At 38.1% G+C, this 21,769-nt stretch overlaps 2 protein-coding genes across 3 annotated transcripts; one reads left to right on the top strand and one right to left on the bottom strand.

Annotated features, from left to right (window-relative positions):
- Window positions 1-477: 477 nt before the first annotated feature.
- On the bottom strand, window positions 478-15,169 carry LOC148416081 (myelin protein zero-like protein 2). Its single transcript, XM_088427983.1, has 5 exons — window positions 14,929-15,169; window positions 3,630-3,799; window positions 2,635-2,845; window positions 2,354-2,522; window positions 478-1,340 (listed from the first exon to the last, which is right to left on the bottom strand). The coding sequence occupies exons 1-5, from the start codon at window positions 14,972-14,974 to the stop codon at window positions 1,172-1,174; spliced, it is 765 nt and encodes a 254-aa protein (XP_088284109.1). The 5' UTR covers window positions 14,975-15,169; the 3' UTR covers window positions 478-1,171.
- cd3e (CD3 epsilon subunit of T-cell receptor complex) lies at window positions 14,313-20,963 on the top strand. Of its 2 annotated transcripts, none has more exons than XM_088427985.1 (5): window positions 14,313-14,437; window positions 17,149-17,340; window positions 17,420-17,551; window positions 18,082-18,119; window positions 19,233-20,963. In XM_088427985.1, the coding sequence occupies exons 1-5, from the start codon at window positions 14,431-14,433 to the stop codon at window positions 19,290-19,292; spliced, it is 429 nt and encodes a 142-aa protein (XP_088284111.1). In that variant the 5' UTR covers window positions 14,313-14,430; the 3' UTR covers window positions 19,293-20,963. The 2 variants fall into 2 exon arrangements, with proteins under 2 accessions (XP_088284111.1, XP_088284110.1); XM_088427984.1 differs by lacking the exon at window positions 14,313-14,437 and adding an exon at window positions 15,712-16,858.
- Window positions 20,964-21,769: the final 806 nt, after the last annotated feature.

Genomic DNA, 21,769 nt, shown 5'->3' with positions numbered 1-21,769 from the left:
TGATTATGTTTATATGAACGGACAATTTTCGTCTACGCTGTTAACTAGGCTTTCATGTCCACACAGGGTCTTGCCACAGAGTAACTTAAATAGCACCCAAAGGGATAGACTTTGGTCTGTACACACAAATATGCTGACAAGCATGCACATGAACACAAAAATCTATTGACTTTTGACTGGTAACTTATTTGCAGTCATGAACCGCCTCATCCAGCTCAAGTCAGGGCAGCAGACCACAGCGTTAAACAACATGAAAGCTTTCAGGTAAACAAATGAAGGTTGTATATGTCATATGTACGCAATCAGTTTTACAGTATTAAAGATAATGATGCATAATAAATGGTGGGAAACAGATTACTCTCGTACATAATAGATGAATTTGATAAAAGGATGTCAAATCATGTGAGTGTATTTAAAAACTAGGGCACGATCTCATTCATTTATTCACTCATTCAAAGTATACTTAACACAAATGAGTAAATATTTTAAAGGCATTTTTATTAAAAAATCATTTTTGAAAAATTCTATGTCAAACATATACTCTACATAAAAAAAGGACTGAAATACTTTAGGCATTATGTAAAAACCTAGAGACAATGATGTATATTGCTCAGTATAACAAAAGTACAAAATTGCATCACAAAAACATTTTATGCAGTCATGTGTTAGTGGATGTGATAAATGGAGAGCAGATGGTCACTGGGACAGTTTGCATTCAAAGGTTTTTCAGATCTAAACCGCACACTCCCTTATATTTGAGACAAGAGCATACTGAGGCTCAAACACCAGCAATCAGTTTGTTTGCAGGTTAGATGTATCAGCAGTAAAGTGTTTTTCTTTTTTTTAATTCAAGTATGTAACAGTGCAACTCCAGCAAATGGCATATAAATTTGGTTTTGAAAATAATAATCACCTGCTGACATAAATCAGCCTTTGTTCGGTCTTGTGAATATTTCTGAAGAGACAGAAAAAAAACACCTTTGATTCTCTTTCGACGACTCAAACTTTTCGTGCCTATTCTCGATTGTTCAACCAGGACGTCCGTCGGCTTTTCCTTCAATTCACGATGACAGTGTGCGTGGCTTCACTGGCAACAACTCAATCTTCTGCAACTGGCCACGGACGCCACGGGTCACAACGCGGGGCAATCCCTCTGTCTGTTCCCACCTCTTTAGTCTGAAAAGTCGTCGTCATCATCGTCGTCGTCGTCATCATCTGAGCTCGCGCCCCCTGAGTCGGAGCTTGGATCTTTAGTGCTGGCCTCTGAGATCATTCCGTCTGAACTGTCAATCTCTATGGACGTCTGGGATAGGTACAGGTGGATGGCCCTCATTGGGTGGCTAAGACGTGCGGTGTGGGGGAGACAAAAGCCACATTACACACACAGACAGTGAAATACATGCATGCATGTTTCATGGACATGCATGTGCAGAAGACGTCACGGGCAAAGAGGAAAGGACGCGGACAAGCAGATGATACAAACAGCAGCAGGGACAAAGGGTTAAAGTCACACAGGGTATCAAGAACTTGTCTAAATGTGATCATAATGAATAAGATTTACTTCTGACCATAGCAAGCACCACCCGCATTTAAAGTCACTTGTTCACAAGAGGCAAGAATGCCTTCACCTTCACCGATATGAATTTCACAGGGAGATCTGAAAACCCAAGAGTGCAAAGTGGAGCCCAGGCAAGAAAAGACATTTCTCATAAAATTGGTAGTTGTTCCAAACATTCACAACAGCAAATGGTGATGTGAGAAGGTTTAGCGCTGTCTCCGACTCTCAAATTAAAGCAGCTAAAATATTGTTGCAAAAGCCATAATATGAAACTGCATTTTTTCACAGTTCCTTTTGTTTGTTTGCACAAGATTGCATCAAACATCTTTCTTATACTGTACTGGTGTTTGAAATGTATTAGCCAGCAAGTCAGAATTGGGGATGAAAAGTTGTTCAAATGCCACATCACGGATACATATCGTCGATAAAGGAAATCAATTCCATTTAAGTAAATGGGAAAAGATCAAGTGATTAGAAAAGAAAAAAAAAACACTGCACAAGTGAAAGGCACATTGTGATATTATAATAGCTTGAATGCTCTGTGTCTGCAAATTTGATATACAGTAAGGGCCCTTTCTCATGGTCTCCCCTTACTGGAACCTGCCCTTCAATATGATCCAAAGATTTTGCTTGGAGAGGAAGGAAGATGTTTAATGTCCAGCGGGAAAGAGTCAAAGGCCCCAGGAAGCCCGATGCCCACAGTCAGATGGCGAGCGAGAGAGGAAGTCTATGATTCTTCTGTTCCTCTCTCTTGCACCCCTCTTCCCTTTCCCTCCATGTTTCTCCTGGCCTTACCATACTGTGGGGTCTTTTCTCTCTTTGCGAGGGGCTTCCACTTCCCCTTCCCGCCTTTGTCTCTTCCTCTTGCACCTCCTGCAAGACACGATGATGATGAGGAGGAGAACCACGACAGCGATCCCTCCCCCGATGGCGAACGCCAGCAGCAGAAGCTCGGAGAAGGATGCTGGAGGGAAAAAAAAAAAAAAAAAAAGTTATGTCATCTGTGAACATGTAATTGCGAAATTAACAATGCGACGTGAATTCTTCACCTAACGTGAGAAAATAAAGCTTCTAACCTGTAGTGACGACACGCAGTCGAATCTCTCCAACTGAGCCGTGTACATCAGGCGGGTTCTTGACTTGGCACGTGTAAGTGCCGTTGTAGGTAAACTTCACTTCGCGAATTATGATGGAGGCATCCTGACCCATGATGTCACCAGCCCAGATGATGCGATTCCTAAAAATGCCCTCTTGAGGAGGGTATGGCTTCTGCTGGTAGTGAAACACCTATTAAGGGAAAAGCCAATTAACTGGTTTGTTCACAATATTCTTCAGACTCTCAAATGGTTCTCCATGGGTGAGAGTCGCCATATGGGCCATTACCAGACATTCATCTTTGGTCCCTGTTGTACTATAAGCAATCAGTCTTGTGTGTCTTTTTAAATTCACAGCTCAGCAGTTAGCACAGCGTCAATGTAGTTGACATGACGTCATGACTTCTTCTTCCTGAGTTTTTTAACACCTTCTGTCGAATATATCATCACGCGGGTGTTCAAAATGAGACACTAGAGTAACATTTTACTTTTCATTTTTTTGCAGCGCTCTTTGCAAAAAGGTTGTACAGTCAATTATTGTGATCGGGACAGTTTCCTTCGTGTCCTTATTTGTATTTTAATTGTATTTATTTTGTTTATTTTTAGTTCATCTTATGTTCTTTACAGAATAATGTACTGTATTCTATGAACAAATGGTGAAAAGATCATCGATAAATTCCATTCTTTTCATGGAATTTAAGGTAAAATGCTAAATTTGTGATACACAGGGGATCAAACAGGAATTTATTACATTATCTTTTTTTTTTATTTACTTTTGAACAACATATTTACAGTTGACCCCCACTAGTCGCAAGGAATTGGGACCAGGCTAACACACATAGGAAAAATCTACAATTGGCACTGACTTCTTAAGATATATAACATGCTTATACCTGATATGAGTTTGACGTCCCTGAAATAAACCAAGGGGATGGACGCTTGCACTACTTTGTTACAGGTGCACAGAAGAAACTTACTGATTCTTCTCGTCCTGGTTTAAGAGGCCTGAAGCTCCATGAGATGATGATGGCATTGGGGTTGATTGTTGAGGAACTATGAAATGTACACTTCAGTCGAATATCTGTCCCGTTAACTGCCTCGACATCTCCATTGGTATATATATGGATCCCGGTGACCTGCAGCACACCTAAAACAGATCATTTTGCAACTCAGACAAACACACCAAAGAGAATACTCACGGTAATAAGAAATGTCTTATTCTAGTACACTGTAATAAAAATGTTTTGAGTACTTGCAGAGTACCAATTTACCTCAACAGTGGCTGCACAAAACAAAGAGGACTGAGGCAAAAAAAAAAAAAACCAGAACAATAAACATGGCATTTATTTTATATGCAGCACCTTGAGTGATGAAATGCATACTGAGGAGCTGTGGACTTCTCCATCACAATGGAGTCCCAAAATCTTGGTAACAGTGAATATCAACAGCCACAAGCAGTAGCAGGAGCAGCTTCCGTGGATGCAAATTTAAAATCCTCAACCTCCTTATGGCAGTGAGAGGGAATAAGTATAATGCCAGGGCAAAACGTCTGCAAGGTCCCTAACAAAAAGTCTGTACTCTACAAAATCCAATTAACTTGAGAAACAACAATGACGCTCCATGCACGTGTTACTTTACAGTCACCATTATTATCGCTCCCAAGTGTAAAAAAGGAGGAAACGTTTTCATACCCTGATTTATGAATGCAATTTCCGGGTGTGTGAGCAACATTGCAAGGAAAAAAAAAATATTTCCACAAAAATATAGGTTAAGGTTATGTTATGGCATTGTCCATAGAGGAAGCCATCAAATATATAGCTGATCCATGTTTTTTTTTCCTTTCTTTCTTTTTTTTTTGCATTGCGAAGGTTATAGAGGACTGTCAACAATTCAAGAGCAACATTCTTAAACAATAAGCAAATATAAAGTTCATGTATAACTATCAATACAGATGGAGCAGTCATACAAGACAAATGTGAACATATACAGAGTGGAACGATTGAAAGAAAAGGGGACTATTATGTTATGGAAAAAAAACTTCAGTAACCACCTGCCAGCGAACAAAGACCCTTTTACTTGTGTACATGAGGATTCTTTCTGAAGGTAGAAGGAGATGACCTTGACAAATGCATTAAGTTCAGCAGAGAAATATTTCTTTGTGTTTAGGGCTGGTTTTCTTCCTGTAGGAGTTCACTTCCTTGTGTGACTAAGAATGTTTTTGTTTTTTTTCCACTTCTCTCTGCACTCTCTCACAGACCACTGATCTTGTTTAGGCTTGTGTCTATTTGGAGCTTCAAATATAATGAAACCCCAAAATACAATTTGTTTTAACATGGGAGGAGGAAGGACAGGAAAGGTTTATGCTGTGTCAGCAAGAGGCAAACAGATTGAGATAAAAATTCAAATCAGTGCCAACTTCAGTCATTTCAAGTAGGGAAGCCCTGATCACATGATCAGGAATCAGGCCCGATCACATCATTTCGGGTGGTTGAAATCGGGAGGTAATGATTGAGTTTTTGTCTATTTATTCTTTTGATATTAATACTACTATTGATAAAGAGCCACAAATCAATGGAATAATACAGAGGTACCCAAGTATTGCCTAAAGAAAATAATATTTACACATTTTATGGTGTTGCAACATAGCCGTAAACACCGGACGTTAACACAGCCAGTTGGAGAACACCGGTAAACGCACAATCGTGATGTGGGAGCTAACTGAAAATTTGTAATAATGTCCGTCGTGTGGAACTACTAAGTGTGCATAATCAGCATTTTATCTGGCGGAAAAGATAGAGCTGCTTTTCATACAACTAGTTTAATGCTTCCGAGGTGAAGACACTCCGTTAATCAACGTTGACAGAAACAAACTTTACAGAAAAAAAATGCCCAAAGTCAGTGAAAAAGACAACGTAGCTAAATTAATATTGTTGGATGACCAACCTTTGTCCATGGTAGAAAACATTTGCTTTCGGCCTAGAGCCACAGTATCAGACTCTTCACAAAGGTATTATGTAACTACCTGCTTGTTGTTTTATGAGAAATGCTCACCTTGGTGTTGATAAGGCATTTGCACTTTGTCTCTGTGTCCGATGTCACTTCTTAGCCTCACTGTAAAGTGAGTTGATGCTAGTTTTAATTTATAGCATGTACCTTTGCATACCGCACTTTTGAGGATCAAATCCAGTGCAGCATGTGTGAGGCAATAGAAATTACTGTATGTTTGGCACTTGAGGTGTTAATGCAACAAGTGGAATTTATAGTATTTTTTTCCTAATACTATTATCTATTGTCGGACAGGAAATGTAAGTAATGTATTAGCAACATTATTTTGAGCTGCACCACCGATGTGCAATAAACAGGATTTAGAAGTTTCACTTGATTGCTCTCTCAGACATTACCGTCATGTTGATGTAGTTCCCCCCCCCCCCCAAAAAAAAAAACAGACAAATTGACTGCACTTTGATTTTTAACTAAATACATTGCCGAGGCGTCGGGTCAGGACTGTGAATCGGCAAATTCTGAAAACAGGTGACTCAGATCCGGACTATGGTCTAGAAAACGGCTAATTTTAAGACTGGATTTCTCAGATGACTTGAAAAGAATATACTGTCTGAATTCGCTACTGAAAGGAAAGGTATAAAAAAGGAAAAATGAAAGGAAAATGTATAATGCGCATGACCGCCAAGACTGGACTGCTGATGGGAACTCACTCCAGATTTTGACAAATCCACACTCGAGAATGTTTCTGTTTTCCGAAGTTCGCAGAGCGTTGTTTTTGTTTTCAACACCATGAGTTTATGCAAGTTTCTAACCCTCATGATAATAATCGAGCAGATTTGGCTTAACTGACTAACAGTGTAATAAATCACTCTATGCTGCCAGTGTGGATTCAGCTAGCACTCAGTGACCTTGTAAATTTAATTGTAAATGGTTGTCAGTCTTTTTATGTACCGTGTGAATGAGCACTCCACGGTGTAATGGGTAAAATCTGGACGTTGGACCCTGGCCCACTCAACTAGGATAGGGTCCCAGAAGCTATGATTAGAAATATTATGTACGGTAGTTATTTATATACTTTACTAAACTGATCTCCAAAGCGATCCCAAAAGCAGTTAAGGCACCATTAACCCTCTAGCTCTTTGTTGATCCACAAAGTCTCGGTCCTCAAGCATATTTCATTCCCCTTCTTATTTCATATGGCTTAGTTCAAGGTACATTCACGATTTTGGAACGCTGGAGGAATTCAGAGAAAACATATGCAAGTGGAGATAGAACATACAAACACAAAACACAAGCTCAGAGGATTCATACCAAGAGCTTTTGTCTGTGAGGCAGACATGCTAGCAATAAACACAGCTGCACTGCTAGTGGATAATATATATTTATAGCAGAAAAATATCTCTGAGCTAAAAGTGTTGTTCCAGCAGTAAAACATTTCAGAAGGGCCAGTCTGAGTCATATTGTTCCTTAATACCAGCAGATAGCCAGAAAAATGTCAACGGGGGCTTGGGAGCTCAGGCAGCACGTTCTCTTTCTTATCAGGCAGGAGAATGTTTCCTGTGGGCCGGGACGGGAGCGCAGCGCACCCAGACGGCCCACATACACCATTTAAACGGCATCTCTCCCTCTCTCTCATCATTAGGTTCTGACATCCTTATTTCAGCGTATTGTGTTTGAAATGGGCCTGACGAAACGTGAGAGAAGACAAATGTTGACATATTTCCATCAGTTTTGCAAGAGTAAAAACACAAATATGCCAGCATGGTCAAATGCGACTACAGTTGCTACAAAAACAAGCAACTTTTTTCCCCTACACTTGCAAAATCAGGGGAGTATTTACTATGAATAAACATTTCTACAACTGTTTTTAACATTCTCTCATTGGGTATTTGACTGGCAAATACTCCAGGGCGAAGTCTACTTTCCTGAAGGGCAAAGTCTACTTTCCTAAAGGGAAATAATCAGTCACCACTAAAATGAGCAGTGGTGCAATTCCTCCTCCAGTCAAACTGTTCAAAATCTCATTTGAGTCATCAGGCTTCCCTTAACATTGAGGGAACACATCTTCAAAGCTATCACACATAATTACGCATATCCCATTTAACCAATAAGTGCTTCAATTCAAACACACGTCGCTAATCTACACTTTCAAGTATAACAGAGAGGATTAAGAATTCAGGTTAATGAGGTCTTTTTCAATTAAGAACAAATAGCGGAGGGCCTACTACTACGCTCACTACCGCAATTGTTTGAGTAGATTCTTCGAGTTAGAAGCACATCTTTAACTATTGATTGTTAATTACTGTGAGTATATGGTTATGAAGAAGGGGCTTGGTGGGGTGGGCGGGTGAAATTAGAACATGAGTTCAAGTGATGAACGAGAACAGGATGATGGAGTATGTGCGGGAACTTAAGAGTTATTTGTTTATGTCTTTGTTGGGCCATTCTTCCAACTCACCATATCTTTCTGTCTGGTCTAAATCTTTCCCCTGTTTAATTTGAACATCCTGCTTGGCTAATGTCAACCACACCCAATCTAGTGGGAAAAAGCAGGAAAGACAAACATTTAGGATGAAGCTATGTGCCATACTACAGAACTGTGGCACGATTATGTATATATATTTGTGATTACAATCACCAGTGTTGCCTTTTGTCCATTGAATAATAGCCAAGTTGCAAACAAGAAACTTGTATCACATGTCTACAGTGAAGGATGCAGTGATTTACGAGCCGGTCAGAACTCAAAGAAAGCTAGGGCTTTTATTCAGTGCAAAATAAGTCATGGCCACTTTGGGGAGATTCAGTTTGCTGGCCTTGGCCGGAATCCCATGATTGTATAAAAGCCTTACAAAGAAACTGGAAAAAAAAGGGGAGTCAGATTTTGCCTGCTGATATAATAATGAATATTTCTCTAACTCCAAATAATATATAGAAGCCTCAAAGGGCATAAACCCCACCACCGATGCTGTTGGTTTAATTTTACAGCACCAGCTTTTCTGTTGTGTAGCTCCAGTGTCGGTGCCACAGCTTTCCACCAGCTAAAACTGGAATAATATCCAAAATCAGTTGAATGGTTTGGAAATTCCTGCAATCCTGTTCACAGACGTTATTATAGTATCACTATTGAAGTTAATTCACCTGCAATCCTGACCAAAATGTTACCTTAAGACCAGGATGAACATTTGAACCACGGGATAGACTTATGTTATCATGCTTGGAATAAGAAAGACATGTAATATTGGAAATATGTACAATGTTATTTAAAATATTCTTGTTAGTCTTAGAAACATGCTAATACAGTAAAAAATCAAATTACCATCATAAATGTTAAAAACGCATTCACTGCCAGCCATTTTACAACGTTATGATCCATCAGATAGTGTGTAAAATGACTTTATATACTATTTATTTTATAGACACCAAACCTACCAAATGAAAGAAAAAAACTCACCAGGAGATTAAAAACGGTTATTGTGTTTTAATGATTCTGGATTTTACGTTTTTATTCATAATCAGCGGTAGAACAACGGTAGATTTCACGAAATGCAGACATTTCTCTGAGTGGACTCACAAACTGCATTAATTTCATACCTACAGTGGGGCATTGCTGCCATTTACCGGTGTTTGTGCATCATTAATGCTGCCCCCCTCCCAAAAAAGATCAAAACTTAAAATATACTGAGTCTTGTTTCTACCATTTATGCTCATGTAGGAAAACAAGCTAAAAAAAAAGTAACCTTAGTCCCATTACAAGCAGTTTTAGTCTTTTTTTTTTTTTTTTTTTTTTAATGATTGTGATATATTGCCCTGCATTGGATCTTATTAGAATTTGCTGAAGGGGCACTTAGTGTGAGTGGATTTAGGGTCAACAGACAATGGCATTCAGAAGTCAGGATGTTGTGAAATTGGTTGTGATACAGGTACTAAATTTGTAAGCTGACTAGTTTGTTCCTTTTTTTTTTTAACTATAGATTTTCTGATCGGATCAGTTTGACGCACAATGTGACCCTGTCAAAATATTAAGTCAAGTCAACCTCTCAAGCTGTCATGTTACGTGATCTTCATGTTTTTTTTGTTTGTTTTTTTTTGGGCAATCTCTAGTTTTCGAGTTCAGTTTCTGAGTTCTTCTTCTCATGTGACATGGGTCCCATATAATTGTTTGGTTTCTTATTCCATCCTGTTTAGTCATTAACAGGTGTAAATGCAATTCACGGAAGAGATGCAACATCTGATGTCTCAATTAGGCAAAAGGATGTTATTTCACAGTTGGACACATCAAATATTCTACAGCTTTACCGTATTCCAGTGTGCTTTGTGCCTCTCCTCATCTTCATCATGGCTCAGAAATAAAGGAAGGAAACCTGAATCTCTGTTACATCAAATGTGGAGGAAACACTTTGGACATGGATGAAACATGAATAGCTGTGTGTATTACAAAGAGCCTCTTCTTGTTGTGAGGGGCTTCACAGACTTTTTTTCCCTTCCTTTTTGGAACAAGCACGTCTTTCATGGTCAGGATTCAAAGCTGGAAAGAACCGTTTCAGGTAACAATGCCCAGACCAGGAGGACGGAGGTTTGTGAAATGCCTATGCTACATGTATCGTATATGTTTGAGTAACTGCTGTATTATGACAAACCTTCAGGTTTTGATCGCAAAATGTTGTCGTGACTACAACAGTTTGCAGAGCTAAGATGATATCAGGAGGAATACTAAACACCCCAAAAATGTAATGCAATGTGGATGACAACTGGCAGTAAAGGCCAAAGAGAATATGATGATGCTGAAAGGCTTGTTCATGAATGTTGGTGTACACCATTTAAACAACACACACCTCAGTAAAAGACTATTGACCATTTGAGATGCACTTGGATGTTCCTCAATGAAGCATTTTGGCCATTTTTGCACTCAGATGTTTTTGAGTGGCAACCGGGCCAGTGTACCCCGCTTCTCACCCAAAGTTAGCTGATTTAATGAGGATATGTGCTTTAGAAAATGGGTGCATAATTTTTCAATGATTTTCATTTGGGAATGGCATTGCAAACAAGAGATTCGAATAGATTTTGATAATGAAAATACTAATGTACAGTACACGTTTCTCTGAAGAAAACAAATCCCAGAAAATCTTAACGAAGCCGTTTGAATGCAGATACGAGTTTTAATCCATAAAACCCCTCTGTTGTCCCCTCACAGCTGACTCAACAACTAATCAGAATTACAAGCATTTCGATCCAACCACAAAGCCTACAGGCCTCAACTATATTGATATATGTAGCCTTCAAAAGACCTTCAGTTTCCCATGTATAAACTCTGAAACTAAACTAGCCCTGAAAGGTTAGATGTCCTTGTGGTGACAAGTGGTCGAGTTGGGTGGATCCACACTGATCAACCATGGTGCAGATGAAGACAGTACTGTATACAGTATATCTATTCAGATTACAAATGACCTTCGCCATGAACCCAACAAGAAAACACAACAGCCAGTATGAAATGTACCACGGTAGATTAGGTGTGCCAGCTAATGAGATTTTGAAAAAAGGTGTTAATTTGAGGTCCTCTCGCAATTCCCCATGAACATACTTTTCTAAAGAAGATCCTGCACGGATTCCAGCATGTGTGTTAAGTTTTTGCCATATATATAGACTGATCACCTCTCCTGCGATGAATTTGAAGGGATTTGGTGAGCTGTTTCAATTAGCTGGGAATCAAGTTAGCTGTATTCAGTCTCACAACAGCGCAAACGCCCGTTTCTGACTGCACCTATCTGCGGTAATGTCAAAAGAAAGAAACCTCCAACCATGAATTTACACGAAGATTGCCCTTTGTTCTTCACATGTGCTGGAAATGAAAATTGGGCCCAGTAACATAACTTCATAAATAAAGTCTAGAGGTGTACAGCAGTTACCTTTACTGCATTCCTTCCTTCCAAAACAACATTTCCAAGAAAAAACAATCTAAACTGACAATAAAAGTTAAATTGTGTTTTTGATTATTGATTTATCCCAAATTTGCTTCATCTGACCCCTGACCCTAACCTCACCGCTTGCCCGCCTTGCACATATCCACCTGCTAGCAGCGATATAGCTGCTCTAAACAAACCAGTTGATTGTCTGAGTCATATCACGCTTTACAATGCAAATGACAATGTGAATACCGTTAATAAAATTTAAAAAAGAAAAAACATTATTTGTCACGGCACTCGTCAGCACAATAGTGTATAAAAAAATACTGTGTCCTGGCCTAGCAAACCTGAAAAACTACTTCTCTATTAAGCAAAATTGTCCACGTTCTTTTCTCAAATTTTTGCTCACAAGTTTAATGTTTTCATTTCTAACAAATGCAAACCATGTCCATACTGCACCTGAAATTTACCAGGTTGTTTTTTTATGACTAGCCACACTCAAACATCTAGGCAGGATGAATGCACAAAATAACCTCAACCTCATGCACTGCTATTTCACAAGGTAAATTTTTAAGATTTTAGTTTTGTCAGACTGCAACAGTACACTAGCTTGAAAAGTCAAAAAGCAGGAGATCCATCATCCACGATACACGAATGCGCCTTGATTCAATCAAAGGACGCCGTGTCCAGTGAATACAGTACTCCAAATTCCTGTCTGAAGCGAACGCAGCCTTTTGTCTTAAACACTTCACAAGGAGCATCTTTCCTTCACAGATGTGTCCTAAGTCCTCTGCGCTGATGATTACTGCCATCTTACACTTGAACAGTAGTTGACTCTCACACTCCCTGAGGCGATCCCGCATGAAGGTCAGACATCCTTCCAAGTCGTGTCAACACAACTCAGCAGGTCAATCAAAGTGATGCTTTGTTAGACCGATTCACTGTTGTGGTTAGATTACAGACATTGTAATACAGTTACATCCTGACCAAGAGTATAAACAACGCAGTACAAGTGCTGACAAAATGAAGCTGAAGCCTAAACAACCAATGGAATCGCCGGTATGCTGCAGTCAACAACAGCCATCTGCTCTCTCTCGCTAGTGTGTGTATATGCACGTGTGTGTGCGTGCACGTGTGTGTGTACGTGCGTAAGGGCTTGAGTAAAACAAGAAAGTCAGGACAGGTTGGCGCAAGTCAACATTGTTGACTTGAATGATTTCAAATAACGTTTCTTGTTGAAAATCATCACATCAGGGAAAGCAATAAAATACTATCCCCTCACCCCCAACCTACCACCCAATTGCCACCCATTGCACTCAACTACTGACAAAAATCCTCATATAGATGTATCTTTTTACTGACGGAAATTTTGTTCAACATCTACAAGCTATGTAAGAATCCAAAGCCCAAAAGCAATGCCCTGAAAGGCCCACTCTTCAGGGACAACGATTCCATGTGGAAAAGTACTTACTGGTTTCCATTTCTGACAAAGGTGTGTTCATATTACACTCAGATTTGCGCAAAATGCAAGTTGCACAAAAGCAAACTAGTAATGTGAACTAGTAAATTATTCTAATACTAGTTTATGAGTAAAAGGTAAACTAATCAAACTAATCAAATAAAAAAATATAAACGTATCGCACTCATGAGAAACTCATGTTTTTGAGAAGTATTTGTTAAACGTATAATAGAAACACTTTTGTTTCACGTTTAGTCATGTGACCCCCACCCATTCACGCTCATGGGATGTCACATGACTAGTATTCCTTTTATCTTTGGATTCATGCCATCTGCACATGAATTAACTAACAGGAATTAAGTAGTAAATAATCCTATCAACACTTTGGGGGTTTCGTAAAAAAACTCAGGGCAGTGTATGCCCAGATTGAAGTCTTTGTGTGCTTGCCTATATGCGTGATTTTTTTGTTTTGTTTTGTTTTTTTAATTACAGTACTTTGTCACCTGCGCTCTCTCCTGACTGAGTTCAACTGTTTGGATTTGTTTGCTAGCTGGCTTGGTCAGACCTAGTTTTGTGAGAAGACCATCACACATGCACACTATGTGGTAGTTGATGCCTCTGAAGCAAAAAACACTTCAGAGAAAACACCTATAAGTCAAAATTGTATTTGATTGAAATTAAAGGAATATCACTTTATATTTTTGCTTGAAATGTAATGGAATGCAGATAATCGCTTCAGTTCGAGAATACTCTTGGGATCTTTGTGTAATGCTCAGTTATGCTTTCTTTCATTATTCACGCCATACATCACTTATTTCAGTTCTTTTTTTGTTTGTTTTTCCTGTCGATTAGAAATTGATGCTTTTATCTGTTGTCTTGGAAAGTGTCACAATCCCAATTAGGATCTCTGCTGCTCCTTTCCTGTGCAGATGGAACACATAAATTCTGTTTTCATTTATTTTAATGCAGAAAAAAAAGAGCCATAAAATGAAAAAAAAAAAAAATTATTGAGCTTTCATTTGTATGATGAACTAAATTGACAACAAAATTGTGGATAATCTGATCCATTTGTAAGAAGCACATTTGCAATTTCATGCCCAGCAGGTCAACACTTCACAAAAACAACTGTGAGCTTGTTCAAGCATGAATGTCTGCCAGGATGACAAATCCTAGGATGTGATTGTTGTGACGTAGTGCCACGGCTTTGCAATCAGTTTAAACACACCTTTTTTCCGATCTACGTATTCTTATTTGTTCAGCGCTCTGACGTCATCTGCTCCTTCTGCGGTCGCATGGTTCTTTGGAAGCGTTCATCTTAAAGATGCTACAGTGATCGATTACAGTTAGTACAACTTATTTGGAAGTGATTCTAACCCTAATTAACTGTTACTGACAGATTCATCGTTGCATTGGGCAATGACACGTGAGTGGCTTTAACAAGCGGAAGCAACTTATTATGTTTTCATTGTGTACTTGCATGGTGTAAGATGTTGTGATGTCAATGGGCACATCCTGGATATCCTGAGAGTGTGTGCGTCAAACGGTGCCATTCAATGTACATTCCAGTAAAAAGGAGGAAACGAGTGAGGCAAAACAAAACGTGGACGTGACAATTGGCTGATTGGCAATTACTGTCAGGCCATTCTCTTGCCACCCTTGATTCCTCCCTAAAGGCTATTAAGTGGAGGCAGCCCACGCCACTGCGCCAGGTTATGACGCATGACGACCGTTCCAAGACGCACATTTAACTCCCTCTGGGATTTTCACACTATCAGTATTGTCTAACTTCAAAATTACTTGGAAGATCCCAAGACTATAACCCAGCTTGTGCGCATAATCACGAAATGGTTATCATTAAAGACAATCAGAAATGTATATTTTTTACACTAGTATTACGTTACATAAACGACTTACCTGAGGCTGCGACTCCACACAGGAAAATAATCCCCTTTACGCACATTGGGAGACTGTCCAGTGATAGACGACGAAGACTGATTTGTCGGCGATCCCACGCTGAAAACTTAAATGCTCAAAAGTGTTTTTCTTTTTTTATGGCCAAATCAAATCGGGAGCCCTCACGTCGAATAACTTCGTCTAACCACCTTCTGAAGGACGCGTCCTGACTCGCCACTGATGTTTCTCAAGTCATGCAGCACCCTCCCTCCCCCCTCCCTCAAAAACCACCTCAGTGGCAAGCCTCCATTAACTCCATCTACTCACTGCCTCCTCTTGTGTCCGCCAAACGTCCATTCCGAATGCAAAAATGTTTGGTTGTTTAACCTGTTCTGTTGTCGGGTAGATGGATGTTACGCAAACACGCGCCTGAACATTCACGCTTCTTGAAAGAAAAGATGACGCCATGACATGTGCACATAAATGGGGGATACTGTAATAAACTTAACAAAAAACAATAACCGAACGAGGAAGATTTTGGTGTCACGTTACATTAGTTCAACAAGTTAGAGGCAATAGAAACGTTGACAACAACAACAAATATAATATTCATATACGAATAGTAAATTAGCCAGTATGAATTGGAGATTTGCATTGTTCCCAATCAAATCAAATTGAATTTCAGCCAATTAAGACTATTTCAAATTAGTTTTAACTGCGTCTTTTTACTCGACAGTCAAGGTCATGAAATTCAAGCTAATATTTCTTGAAAATGTAGCCTACAGTTGCGAAATAAAAGTCAACTCCCCGAGTCCAACCATCCACATCATAGCTGTCTGAGAAAAATCCGAGATGCGAAAAGCTATTATCTTGGCCAAAAGGTGCCTATACTTTCGCAAATCAAATCACCTCAACTGGCTTTGTTCAGTAGATGTCGTTGATTAATTGTAATGTTTTTTTGTGATCTTATCTGTGATTTTGTTTTCACCTGTAAAGCCCTTTGAGACTGCGCTATACAAATAAACTTGACGAACTCATCTTTATTTATAGAACATTAATTGAATATTATTTATTGCTGCTTACAAATTGCTGTGAATACGATTAGTCATGCAATAACAAACTATGACATAAATTAAATTAAGAAACAAAAATATAAATAATAAAGCAATATTAATTGAATACAATAAAATAACAGTGACGACTCCCATACGGAGTCGATCGCCAAAGAATAGAAATGTTTTTGTTTGTTTGTTTGTTTGTTTTAAGTTGGACAAAGCGTGGCCTAGCTTGACATTTAATGGAAGGCCATTCCTTCTATTTTCCTTTAATTAACGTTTTTTTGTTCTTATGCAATAGATCCTTATGATTTTGATAATTGAAGTAAAATTGAAATCTTTTCAGAGAAAATTTAAAAAAATAAAAACACCCTAGTGAGGATAAACGGCTATAGAAAATGGAGGGGAAAAACAGTTCGACGTATATGATGTGTTGTCCGTCGTTCAGCCATAAGAGGGCAGGACTGCACTGGAATTTACGGTTACCAGCCAATTCTGCGCGGTACCACACTATAATGTAATTCGTTCGAGTTCGTAGAGGATTTCATTTGAATGAGTATTTATCGATAATTATACATTTCATATAATATGAAAACTTTTCTAAATAAAAGTATCCAGGGCGACTGCTTATATGTATGCGCGTGTGCGCATACGTGCGTGTGGGCACATACGTGCGTGAGAGTCAGCTTGAGAAAGTCAGCCAGAGAGCGGCGAGTTCCCACAACTTTCTGAGAATATTGAAGTGAATGCATGGAGAGCTCTGGCTGCTGAAGAAAATTACTTGGAAGGAGAAAAAAAAAAAACTGTACTGCAATATAATCTTCAGAAGAATATGTACAACGGCGCTTTGCTTTTTTGCCACTTGTTGATAATAAGTGCCGTGGAAGCTGGTACAGGTAAATATTTGCATTTTGCAGGCTACATAATTATGTTCAAAATGAATTTGTCTCGTTTTCACAATTTTAAAATTGGTCGAAATCAGCATTGCAGAAGTTGACGAGGAGTCAAAATTTTTGTCTTTAAAATTCTAGTTATCTAGCCTAATTATATGAAATTGCCGTTGACAAGGAATGCCTGTTGATAATGTATTTTGATGCAATGATTAGTGTTGTGTTTCGTGGACAAACGCAATAAAGAATTGTGTTTTTGTTGTTTTGTTGTGATCTCAAATTTTATGTTAAATAAGGTGGAGTGTCATTCTGGAGAGAGACTTTCACAATGACATGCCCCAAATCTGGGACTTGGTTCGAAAAAGGAGAACGCCTGCAAATTTCCAAAAGTTCTTTGACTGTCAATGGCAAAAGCAAAGGCCTTTACCATTGTGAATATGAAGAGAACAATAACAATGTCAAATATTATTTCTTTGTGGAAGGAAAGGGTAAGTGCACGCCGTATATGCGTTTATATGTGATGTTTGTTTTTGTTGATGTCAAGTTCTGCTTTTTACCATCCTTCAGCCTGTGCTGAATGTTTTGAGCTGGACGCAACACTGTTTGGGATGATTATTGTAGCAGACGTGAGCATAACAATTGCATTGATGGCAATCATCTACAAGTTCGCCAAGAGGAAAAGTTCATCGGGTACGAAAGGTAAATAACATTGTCGCAGGGTGAGTGTTTAGTAATAATGCCCACACATGTCATTTGGATGCAGTTCTAAACAAAGAGCCTTTATCCCAAAGCAATAACTTCAACTTGAACAAAAGAGAAGATGCTGTCAATTTTGGAACAGCTCAGAGAATCTGTATCAATGTGTTGCAAGAAGCAATACATTCAGCTTTGATTACCTTTAAAGGCACTTTTGAATATATACATATTTTTGTATTAATTTCTATTAACAGTAATTTGAGGAAAAAAAACAACTGAATTTTTAACATTTCAATCACAAACGTGGGACTCAACCAATATTTTGGTCAATTGGACCCAATCCAATTTGACTCAGTTTTGCCATTTTGTACAAGACAACAACAACAATTCGATTGTTTTGTTCAAGCAACTCAGAAGTTTGGGTCAAATTGATCCAAATATTGGGTCAGACTTTTTTTTGAGTCATGCTTGTGTTATTTTCAACCCAACTTTTTTTTGGCGTGATCTAATTATGTTTCCTTAATCATTTTTAGGACCTGCAGGCCCAGCCCCTCCTTCTCCCGACTACGAAGTAAGTACAGGATGACGTCACAACATATTTTCCACGACAACATGTTCTCACAGGAATTCCGTTCACAGAATTCAACATGTTGAACTGTAGACTACAATAGAATCGCTAAGGCCACATCAAATCATTTCAGGGGCACTATAGTTAACCTCTGATATTAGAAAAATTCTATTAAAAAAATATTGACAATGGGGAAAAATGTAGCATTGTATAAAAATTTTGAATAATTGTTGGGAGTCTTGCATTGAAGGTGAGTGGTCTTACTCCAGGGCTTGCGAATTGAAGCTTCCAAGCCCGTTTCCACATAATTCAAATTGAGGTACGGATGCCCCTAGGAGTACTTAAAGGAACTCCAGGGGGTACTTGAGATTTTAAATAAAACAAACACAGATGGAAAAAGTCCTTTAAAATTAATTTTTAAGTTAATTAAACATTTTCAGGAAAAGTTCATAAAACAAATTTTATGTTCAGTAGATTATTCTATTTCATTGTTTTTAAAAATTGCTTTCCCCCCATACTAGAATGGTTGTACCCAACTTGTCACTTGACACCTCTCGATACCTGTTAAGTAAGTTAAGTTAATGATTTATTTTTGTGAACAGATCTCTACTATGATTCCAAAAGAGGACACTTTAATTTGGATATTCCATGGACAAATATTTATTTATTTAAATATTAACGGGGCTCTTCTCTGATCCAAAAGAGGACACGTTATGTTGATTAATTTTTATGGACGATTACAAATGAAGTTTGAAGTGTTCTAAAGTATAATAAGTCACTGATGGCTTGTTTTGAGTCTTTTTTTTATCCATGTATTTTTTTTTAACCAAAAATGTTTTGCACTGGTTAAGGGGTACTTGAATGATGACATATTTCACAGGTGGTACCTCAGTGAAAAAAGGTTGAGAACCACTAAATTATGTTACCGACATTCATTATGTCAGGTTCCACTGTAGCCATGTGTGTTCGTGTGTTCAGATATTCTTAATCAGAAATCAAATCAATCACCTACTATATATGCAGCACAACTAGAGTGGTGGGTTTGAAACTGCTTGTGATTTATTTTGCCAATTGCAATAACGCATTTCTAAAACCCTGAATATTGTTTGTTGACAGCACCTGAAAACACAAACCCAGGATCAGTACTCTTTTATCGGCAGCGGCAGATCAAGATGAGGCAACTGTGGCAAGGTTACAAGTTTAAAGAGAAGACAATCTAAAAGAATGAAGAGAAGGATGCAAAGTTTTTGCTACAGTACAGTTTACTGGTCACTCTTTTCATCATGAGTATGAATGACCACAACACTGTTGGATCCCGCTCAACTTGTTGCATTGGAAAAAATACTAAAACTAAAGTGGCATATTTTGCAGCAGCACAAGGGCCCATTTGATTATGTGTACATGCCTTACAAAATACACCTGACAGACACAGTTGAAATGCATATGGTCGACATGCATCTGGATAAAAGGCTACAAAGTCTCAACAATGGGGCTTTTAAGGTTAAAAATATATATGTATTATGTGTGCTTGGATCCTGCATGACTATGTTTTGAAAAAGTAAAACGCAAATGAACATATGAAAGAAATGGGACAGTCAGGCTGGCGCAATTATAAAAGCTTAATTAACTCATTCAATCCCAAAGCTAAATTTTCAGTTGTTCAGGTGTTTGGCTAAAGGAGGGTCTCAAAATGGCTGGTACAACATAAATTAAGTACTGAAGTAATCAATTATTTTAGGCAATTAAGTACTCAAATAAATGATTATTTTTGGCAACTAAGCACTGGAGTAATCAATTCCTTTAAGTAATCAAGTGCTAAAGTATTTTAGGTAATTAAATAAAATGATTAATTAATTAATTACAAAGCTCATCAATCACTTAAGGTACTGAAATACAAAAATCATCTATTAATCAGTGTACTTAAGTACTAGTCATCAATTACTTGAGGCACGAAAGTACTTCATCACATAAAGTGATTGGTTAAACTTAGTACTCATTAATTTAGTATCAGCCATTGTTGGACCCAATGCTACGCAATTATATTTTGCCATGCCCCCTCAAGAAAAGTCAAACTTTTTGCCCCCCCCCAGTCGAAGCACAAACTATAAATGAGAATATTATCTGTTAAAAAATGCATGGGTACTGTATACCTAAACTTGTACCCTTTTTAGCAGTAATAAAAGAAAAAAAAACATTAAAAGTAAACATTTAACAATTGTTAATTATTTTTTACACTATTTATATGGGTTACATCTCAGTCGAAAACAATAAAAAATAACCAAGTGCATCAAAGTGCCCGAAACTTTGAAAAAAAGAACATTCTTATGTTATTGCAATTACCCTTCACATGACAAAAATAAAACCTGCCCCCCTCCGCACTGATTTTGCCAAACACTTTAAAGAAATCCTTGAGATTGAATGAGTTTAGCAATGATTTGATATAGTTTAACAGCTTAAACTATCACAGAAAGGAAATCAATACTGAGCTGACTTCATTTCTTACCTGTTAACCAAGGATGAGAGGGAGAAATTAGTCAACTGTTGTGTATTAAAATATCAAAACAGATGTGTGTACTGTAGCTATCAAATGTACAAACATTGTGAATGTTTTTAAACGGTTTACCATTTTACAATTTTGTTATTGTTATTGACCACTTATTGTTCACTTTAGGCTTGATCGTAAAATGCTATCCTTTACAAAAAGTTTGACATTTTCAACTGATCTAAATGTATATTTCCAATGTAAATAAAAGCATGCTTAGAGTGTACATTATACGATAGTTTGACTATCAAATGTCTCTCAAAACATTCTTGTGAAGGACATTTCAATAAAGGCAGTTACTCTTGTGTTTTCCTTTTATGTTTGTGGTTGGAAACATTATTGTGATACTCATACAGCTATGCGTGGCGGTTCGACACGTGATGATGCCCCACAGCCGCAGCTCATATCCGTTCAGCTGCCATGTGCACGTAAAACGTGGTGCTGTCACCTGCTTGTGTGAGAGGGGAAAAAAATGCAGCAGTATTCTCTATTTTGTGTGCTTAAAGGCTTGGCTATTGATTTTGTCACTACGGCATTTTCCTTTAAATATGCCGACACTTCAATGTCACGTTTCCATGTTAGGCTTATAAATGAACCATGAGTAATAATAGAGGAACTCACACTTAATGCAAAAGTGCATGCAAGTGTTTGATGTGTGTTGAGTAGGTGTGATACAAGAATTGAAACTCCTAAGATTTCCTGAGAGGGCTTGGCTTTCTTTCTCTCCTTTATGTACTTCTACTAATGCCGCACCCGCACTGTATACATGTTTAATTTCTCTCTCTCCTAAACCAGTAAATCCATGTCCAACCTGTTCTTTGTGTGTCTATTGTCAAAGTGACTGAGATGACAATCAACAAAAGCTAGCTTGAAATGCAGATTCTTTTTTCACAGCAAGGGATTTGTAAGAACGTAAGACTACTGTAAAAGAAAGCACTCAATGTGGAGTTTTTTTGTTTTTTTTATATGATGCATAATATGATGACAGCCTTTGTAGAGAAACTGTGTCTTGTTGCATCATTTCATCAATGATTTTAAGAGTTCCACAAACTTTTAATTACATTTGTGGCAAAACAGCATTTAAACACAGCATGCACTGGCTTTATTTCCA

Source organism: Hippichthys cyanospilos, chromosome 11 (genome assembly GCF_059441005.1).
Source record: "Hippichthys cyanospilos isolate Australia breed blue-spotted pipefish chromosome 11, RoL_Hcya_1.0, whole genome shotgun sequence".
Lineage (NCBI taxonomy): Eukaryota > Metazoa > Chordata > Actinopteri > Syngnathiformes > Syngnathidae > Hippichthys > Hippichthys cyanospilos.
Note: the sequence above shows the minus strand (reverse complement) of the source record. Positions and strands in the feature narration are given on the sequence as shown.